This window comes from Impatiens glandulifera, chromosome 2, assembly GCF_907164915.1.
Source record: "Impatiens glandulifera chromosome 2, dImpGla2.1, whole genome shotgun sequence".
NCBI lineage: Eukaryota > Viridiplantae > Streptophyta > Magnoliopsida > Ericales > Balsaminaceae > Impatiens > Impatiens glandulifera.
Window position 1 is genome coordinate 13,542,503 of NC_061863.1, and position 8,350 is coordinate 13,550,852.

At 27.0% G+C, this 8,350-nt stretch overlaps 2 protein-coding genes across 2 annotated transcripts; both read left to right on the top strand.

The window, feature by feature from the left end:
• Window positions 1-276: 276 nt before the first annotated feature.
• On the top strand, window positions 277-2,326 carry LOC124927006 (probable methyltransferase At1g29790). Its single transcript, XM_047467341.1, has 2 exons — window positions 277-985; window positions 1,416-2,326. The coding sequence occupies exons 1-2, from the start codon at window positions 428-430 to the stop codon at window positions 2,106-2,108; spliced, it is 1,251 nt and encodes a 416-aa protein (XP_047323297.1). The 5' UTR covers window positions 277-427; the 3' UTR covers window positions 2,109-2,326.
• Window positions 2,327-5,856: 3,530 nt separating this feature from the next.
• LOC124927548 lies at window positions 5,857-7,689 on the top strand. The gene is made up of 6 exons (XM_047467987.1): window positions 5,857-6,014; window positions 6,114-6,268; window positions 6,354-6,463; window positions 6,549-6,634; window positions 6,715-6,819; window positions 6,909-7,689. Exons 1-6 carry the CDS (start codon window positions 5,899-5,901, stop codon window positions 7,000-7,002), a joined length of 666 nt encoding a protein of 221 aa, XP_047323943.1. The 5' UTR covers window positions 5,857-5,898; the 3' UTR covers window positions 7,003-7,689.
• The last annotated feature ends 661 nt before the right edge of the window (window positions 7,690-8,350 follow it).

Genomic DNA, 8,350 nt, shown 5'->3' on the forward strand with positions numbered 1-8,350 from the left:
ATAATAGTTATTTTTAGATATATTTAAATTAAATAATATGATTTAAATATAGTAATATGATATGATCATTGTTGTATTTTTAGAAAAACCAAACCCAACCATCTCTAATTAATGATAAAACTAACTTGTTTAGTGTATTTAAACTCTAAAGTTTTGTTTTTTTTCTTGCTAAACCTTAGTGCAAATGAAAATATGCTAAAACAAACAAGACCTTGTGAAACCGACATAATCCCTTACTGTGAAGCTACTACATCACTGTGAAGTCTCAAAGTCTTGACTCTTGAGTATAAGCGGTTTTCACTGATCCAATAATTTCAGAAATCACAGATCCCGTAATTTGAACAAATTCAGAAGATTTATTTCTCATCAATCTCTCTTCTACCATCCCGATCCATCAAATCTGTAAGAACTCGCCAGAGAAGAAGAAATGGGTTCAGTTTCACTCAAAATAGGAGATGGAACAGCCAGATTCAAGAGGGCAACTCTCTGTTCTTCAGCTTTAAACCTTATGATGCTCTTCTCTGTTCTTACCACAAATCTATTTGCTTTATACGCATTCACATCTTCTCCAAAAGACCAAAACCCCACACATTACCAATCTCACAAGAACATCACCATCATATCTGAACAAGTTTCCTTAATCCTAAGAGAGATCGATTCTTCCCAGAAACAGCTTGCCCAGATTGAGAAAGATCTAATCGGATACGAAACTGTTGATCTTTCCGAACCCAATATACCCAATGAACTCAAGCTTTTCCTTAACCGATATACTCTTCCTCTAGGGAAAGATTCAAGAACTGGGATTACTGAAATGGTGGCATCTGTTGGCCATTCTTGTCAGAAATCCATGGATTTTCTCTCCAATTTCATGAATTACAAAGTTAATGGTCTATGTCCTGACGATTGGAGCCTTGCCCAGAAACTGATTTTGAAAGGATGCGAACCTTTGCCAAGAAGGAGATGCTTTGCCAAATCTATACCTAAGGTTGGTTTTTAGATATCTTTATGTTAATCAATTTGATTGTTCTTGAAAAGTTTATTCATGTTTAGATCATATGTGGAAGCTTAATTGATAGATACAATATCTTCCATCCATTGATTATGTTGATCAATTTATCACCCTAGATTACCTCCTTCAAGAATTAACCCTGTCATTGTTTTAGATTAGTAAAAAGTTCAATATTTTCCACCAAAAAATTTCAAATCTGAAAAAACCCAGAGGTTATTTGAGTGATTTTTGAAATGTCTTCTACCTTGTATGAATTTGGATAATGTAGGAATGTCTTATGGAGAATGCATATGTTGTTGACATTTTCAAAGGGTTGAATTACTTGAACATGTTCTTGAAGAAATTTATATAAATCTTAACATTCATTCTATTTGATTTATTTGACTAACTAATTAAATACTTATAGGATCTTCACCCCCTTCCTATATCCTTTTGGAAAAACGTTAGTGATAAATCACTTAGCTGGAGTGGCCTAGGCTGCAAGAATCTTGAATGTGTTAACATCAAGAAATTGAGTAAAGATTGTGTTGGCTGTTTCGATTTATCAAACGGGATTGAAAATCAGAGATATATTAAACCTAGGGGCAAGAATGATTTCCCAATCGAAGATGTTTTATCTCTAAAAAACGGAGGGATCAGAACTGGTCTCGATCTAGGCGGAGGATCGGGTACTTTCGCTGCAAGAATGGCTGAGAAAAACGTAACTGTCGTGACTTCAACTCTCAATATCGACGCCCCTTTCAACGAATTCATTGCAGCTAGAGGACTGTTCCCTCTTTACTTGAGTTTGGATCATAGGTTTCCATTTTATGATAATGTATTTGATTTGGTTCATGTTGGAAGTGGTTTGGATGTTGGAGGAAGGCCGGAGAAGATGGAGTTTCTTATGTTTGATTTGGATCGGGTTTTAAGAGTTGGAGGATTGTTTTGGTTGGATAACTTTTATTGCGCGAATGAAGATAATAAGAGAGGATTAACGAGGTTGATTGAGCGATTTGGGTATAATAAATTGAAGTGGGTTGTGGGGGAGAAGATTAATGGTTTGGGTAAACCGGAGATTTATTTGTCGGCTGTTCTTCAGAAACCAGTAAGAGTATAAGCAATGCAAAGAATAGGTTAGTAGTAGGTTCATTACTCGAAATTGAGACATAAGATGAATCGGGGAATAAGGGTGTTCATCGGGTTCGTTATTTATGGGCATGTAATTTATAGATTTTGTTGGAGTTGGTTAATAATATGGTGTAATGTGTATTGATTGTTGTGATGAATGTACTTTTGTAATAGTTTAAACACATTTTATTAAGTTGTATGAGTTATTTAAACACATTTTATCAAGTTGTATGAGTTATGATCTGTTTCTACTGATTATGTGATATTTGTTTTTAATTTACACCAAGAAACCTTTTCAAATTCATTAGAATAAACTCAGAATCTTGGAGTTAGTGTGTTTGAAAAAAAGTTTGGGTAACAGAACAATTATGAATAATATTAATGAGCTAAGTATATGTTTTTTCTCCTTTTTTATATAGAGAATTAAATAATAAAAAAATAAGAGATAATGATATATATTCAAATAAAATAATTAATCTGATTATACTTTTGATATATTTTAATATTTTAAATAATTGATGAATATTTGTGGGGGTGATTGTCCTGCTTCATACCGCTTCGCCAAGCTTAAGCAAGAGATGTTAGACTTGGCTCGGGAGAGCATGGAGAAGGCTCAGAAACGGATGAAGAAGTTAATTTATAATACTAATAGAATTTTACATTTATTTTAAAGAAAATTTTATTTTATTATTGTTAAATAAAGAAAATTAATATTATTTTTTATTTTAAGAGTAAATATATTATTTTTGAAAAAAATATTATTAAATAATAAAGTTTAAATTAAAATTAATAAAATAAGTTTAAAAAATTTTAAAATAGTAAAAATTATTTAAATTAAGAAGATTCTTGTGCGCGCGATGCATTGGATAAAAATATAAATAAAATAAATTTAATAAAATAATAATAGTATTATGTATTACATGTTTAAAATTCTTAATAAATCACAAATAATATATTAAAATAAAACAAATTCAATGTAAAATAAAATATTTTCTCACACATTTTTTTCAAATGAACCACTCATCTCGTGACCTTATACTTTTACTCTGATCAATTAAATATTTGATTAATATTTTTTAATATTTAACATCGTGACCTTAGACTTTGGTCAATCAAATATATGATTTATATTTTTTTAATCACTTTCAATTATACTGGCCTATTATCCATCGACAAACCATATCTCAATCACATTTTAACGGTTAAAGTGTTGTACTTGTTTTGTTAAATTGCAAGTTCGAAACATACATATAGTATTTTCAATTTTATTTTTAACCGTTTTAAGTTTATGAACGGGTCAACTCACAATCCGACCTAATATTCATTACTTTCACATATATCCAAATTAACCACAGCTCTAGACCCGACAATCATTAAATATATATATATATATATATTAGTTAGTTAAAAAGTTGAACTTATATGGTTAAAATGTCTCGTGTTCATTAAATTTGGTGTTGAATTTAAATTATAAAATATTATTAGCCTAGTTGGTTAAAGTGTTGTACTTGTTTTTGTTAGGTTACAAGTTCGAAACATTCATATAATATTTTTAATTTTATTTTTAACTATTTTAAGTTTATGGACTGGTCAACCCACAATCCGACTTAAGTATTCATTTACATTTACATCTATATCCAAATTAATCATAGCCCTCAACCCGATAATCCGGACATTTTAACAATTAAACATCATTATATATATATATATATAGATTTTAAAAATAAAAATTATATTTAATTAAAAAAATTAACTTGTTAGTAAAGATATTCATACATATTAACATTGACCAAAAAAAATTTGTATAAATTTAAAAAAAAAATACTAATAATTTCTATAATAAAAAGTCATTTTATTTAATCTTAATAATTCGATCTCTTAACTCATATCCTACCCACTTTTATTTTAAAAAATTATTTTATCATTATATAAATAAAAATTCACTTTTTTAAGAGGAAGAAATATATATATTTTTTTATATTTTGTGGAAATAAGTGTCTAACACATGTCCTAAACAATAATATATATATATATATATTATTTTCATATTTTATTTCTTATTTTTATTAGAATAACTAATTAATGATTTTAAATTTAGTTTCACTTTAAGATGCATCATAATTTTTATGCACTAATTAATAACTCCATCTCAAATTATACACCAAAAATATCAAAGCTTCTCACTCTACTTCCAAGAAACTCTACTTCTAAGAATGTTAACGGAATCAATTCCCAAACTATCAAACTAACCTTGTTGTTTGAAGTTGAACTTTTCAAACTAATATATTTTGTTCATTTATTTCCAAATTAACCTACTTTACTATTCAAACTCAGTTTTTTTTATTTTTTTAATTTTTTTAATTTTTTATATTTAAACTTATTAATATATATATATATATATATATATTTAAATTATTATTTTTATTAAAATATTTACATTATTATTTTTTTTATAAATTTGATTATTTATATTTAAATTAATATTTTAAATTATTATTTTTTATAAATTGATTATTTATATTTTAATATATATTTTATATAAGTTTTTATTTTAAAAAATATTATATAAACGAGAATGGTTTAAATATAATGACAAAAACATTATAAAAAAAGCACGATCGTTCAAAGTGTCACCAAATAAATTGAAAAATAACAAGACTAAGCAAATGAGAAACAATAATAAAAACATAAGTAAAAAATATTTATCAACGAACAAACATAACATAAAATATAGTGTTAACGATTTCAGATATGTTCAAGAAAATCAATATTGGACGTTCTCAATTGAGAGAACTATGATAATTTTATTTTTAATGAAATTTTGAGAAAGAGAAAAACTAACGAAGTCAAAGTCAGTGTATTCGAATTGAGATAGATAACTCACGAAAGATTATAATTTGTGGGAGGTGTGACCAATAATGTTATACATGAATAATCACATTATAATTTGTGAGAGGTGTAGCTAAAAAGGTTATACGGAAAGTAGTCAAAGATTATTTTGAGTAAAATTGTCAAGAATTTGGAAAAGAATGATTGTAATTATTTTTATAAATTATTATATATGATTATGATTAAAATATATTAGTATTTATTAATTATTTAGGATGATTGTAGGGTGAATATTTATTATAATATAATAAATAATAATTGAAATGTAAATGTATATATTAAAATTAAAATTATAATATTTATAAAAATAATAATTCAAAATATAAATAATAATGTAAATATATACATCAAAATATAAATAATCTAATTTATAAAAAAAATTTAAATATTTTAATAAAAAAGATTAATTTAAATATATATATATAATAATAAGTTTAAATATAAATAAATTAAAAAAAAAACTAAGTTTGAATAGTAAAATAGGTTAGTTTAGGAATGAAAGAATAAAGTAGGTTAGTTTGAAAAGTTAAACGTTAAACAAGGTTAATTTGAGAATTGGTTAGATGTCAACTGATATTATATTCTTGAATCGATTTTAATTTTAAATATTTTTATTTGTAATTTCATTCCCTATTCTTGGGAAATTTAGTTTTTCCTAATTTTTGTCCGATACCCGATTTTCGAGGGTACCCCATTTTACCTTATTTCAAAAATATCAATTCCCGATTAAAATGTAAATTTTTTATTTTTCTAAATATGCTAAGTATTAAAAAAGTTGAAGAATATCAAAATTTAATTCTACCTTCCTCTTCCTCTGTATTTTTAATTTAATCTTTAAAAAAATTAGGGTTTTACATAGAGAAAATTGAAATACTTGTAGAGATTATTCAATGATGGAAGAAGCATTGAAAGAATCAGACGGCAACTTTATGGTTTACATTCATCCATCGAAGGCCAATCAAATATCTAAAGCCATTCTTCGCCAATTTAGTTCTTTGTTATTCCAGTAAGTTCTTCTCATTCGCGATTTCACTGTTAAATCTTCCCTATTAAATCCATTGTTTCATAACTAAAGACCTTAAATTCATGTTTCTCTATCTCGCAGATTTAATCAGACTTTTGATGGTGTTCTATTGAGTTATGATGTTATTGAAACTGATAATCAAGTTGCAAAGATCCTTCCTGGCATTCATCCTTACTTTTGTGTGAATCTAAGAACAAAACTGTTACTTTTTCATCCTAAACCAAACATGCTTTTAGGTGGGTGGGTTTTCTATTAAACTAGTTACTAGTTGTTTATATATGAAACTCTACAGATATGTAAATATAATTCTGTTGTTTACAGAGGGTAAAGTGTTGAAACTTAGTCAACAGTCCATTCATGTAGTTGTTCTTGGATTCTTATCTGCTGTTATAACAGAGGAGGACATTTCCAAAGATTTCAGATACAGAATTGTAAGTATAGTACATTTGTTCATGGGGATTGTTTGTAGGTTTGTGAAGATGTATTTATTAAGCTATGTTATTGTGTAATTAACAGAAGCATGATAAGGAATTCTTTGCTAAGAAATCTGATAAGCGCCATAGGATTGAAGTTGGGACGTTTGTAAGGTTCTCAGTGAAAAGGTAAAGACTGTCATCCAATTTGTTATCAAGTTTTATTATCTGGGAATTTCTGTTGATGTATCTTATCATGACTTTTGTAGTTTCGACAAAGAGATGCTCCACATTTCTGGTTCTTTGGCTTCTGAAGAAACAGGCAATCTCTGTCGGTTGAATACAAATTCGAAAGAGCATTCACACTCAAATAGGTTAGTCTTTATCTCGAGACTACTTAAGATGACAACAAACTATGTTTTTTAGTTATACCATTATATATAAGCTTTTCAAATAATTCTAGGAAGACTAAAAAGCGGAAAGAATGTGAGGGACAGTTGGAAATACCAGAGAAGGAAAATGACACAGATCATCGGAATAAGAAATCAAAGAGGTAGAGAACAACTAGTGCATAAAAATGTTGGAACATTTGGTTAAGATGCTCTATTTTTAACAGTTTGTGTATAACTCGTTTATGATCAAAATACTAAAGCCCATAATAAAAAATTCAAGATTCTTTCATAGGACGAGCCTTAGACATTTTGTTAACGATTAATAGACATCAGTTGAATCATTTGCCTACATATCATTGTTGGACTCAATAGGATTTAAGTTACTATTGTTTTCCTTGGTTTGATATTTCTTTGGGTGTTTGCCAGATTCCTTCATAATCAATAATTCCAGATTTGATTTTCTTGATGTACTTCTTTCTTTCTATTTCATTGTCCATTTAGGAACACTTCAGTTTTAGTGATTGTTTTTAATTTGAATCTAGATATAAGAATACTACTACAAAGTGTTTGAAAATGGGGTCATTGAATATAATTAGCTTTATTATGAGTTTCAGTTTGATATACCTTCAGCTGCATCTATTTTGTAGTTTTGATTATTAAATTTAGAGATTGGTAAATGGTTTTCTACATGTGTAAGTGTAGATGGATCTGATTTAATGTTTTTAGTAATAGAGTTAGTTGACAAAGTGGTGTTGGATTATGTTTATAGATGGAACCACCCATACAAACTATTTTATTTCCTGCACATATATTGTAAATGTTGTATTTTTTATATTATTCAATCAATGAAAACAGTCCAATAACTTAGTTCATAATCATATAAAGTCTCACATTAAGGCCTGGCTTGGCCTGGTTGATATACACAGCTTCAGGTGTATTTATAATCACCCAATCAATCAAAATTCTACTATTGGTGTCACTTGTTCATGCATTTTTCTCTGTGGATATGTTATTTTTCCATGACAAAATTGTGGTGAAAAGAACCCAACAAAATAATAATTCAACATAGTCATTAAGTTTCAAATCAAGATACCTATGTGTGTTTGGTAATTGAGTGTTTAATTGCAATTCCAATGAAATTCAAATCCATGAAATTTTAAATTAAACATTTTTTAGGTCAGAATTGCAATTCAAATTCATATATTCATTTATTTTATTTTATTTTCAAACAAAACGTCTTAATTAGTTTATCATTTACCATTGAGTTAAGAAGTTGAATTATTCTAAAGGGTTGGATTTGAACTCATACCTTAGAATCATGAATAATATTTATGCAAAATTATGTTTATTATAATTTTTTCAAATATTGAAATGATAATTAAATTATAATTATATCGTATGTAAGAATGAAATTAGTATTCAATAATGCAAATTCTTTTAGAATTAGAACTAAAATTCAAATGTTAATTTCAACATTAGAATTTTTGATATCTTTTCAATTTTACTATTTTTA

What these genes read in the sequence shown, in the direction of transcription:
- LOC124927006 (XM_047467341.1), top strand. Translation starts at nt 428, where the DNA reads ATGGGTTCAGTTTCACTCAAAATAGGAGATGGAACAGCCAGATTCAAG. An exon ending in TTGCCAAATCTATACCTAAG is followed by an intron (nt 986 to 1,415) that starts GTTGGTTTTTAG and finishes AAATACTTATAG; the next exon opens with GATCTTCACCCCCTTCCTAT.
- LOC124927548 (XM_047467987.1), top strand. Translation starts at nt 5,899, where the DNA reads ATGATGGAAGAAGCATTGAAAGAATCAGACGGCAACTTTATGGTTTAC. An exon ending in TTTAGTTCTTTGTTATTCCA is followed by an intron (nt 6,015 to 6,113) that starts GTAAGTTCTTCT and finishes TCTATCTCGCAG; the next exon opens with ATTTAATCAGACTTTTGATG. An exon ending in GTAAGGTTCTCAGTGAAAAG is followed by an intron (nt 6,635 to 6,714) that starts GTAAAGACTGTC and finishes TGACTTTTGTAG; the next exon opens with TTTCGACAAAGAGATGCTCC.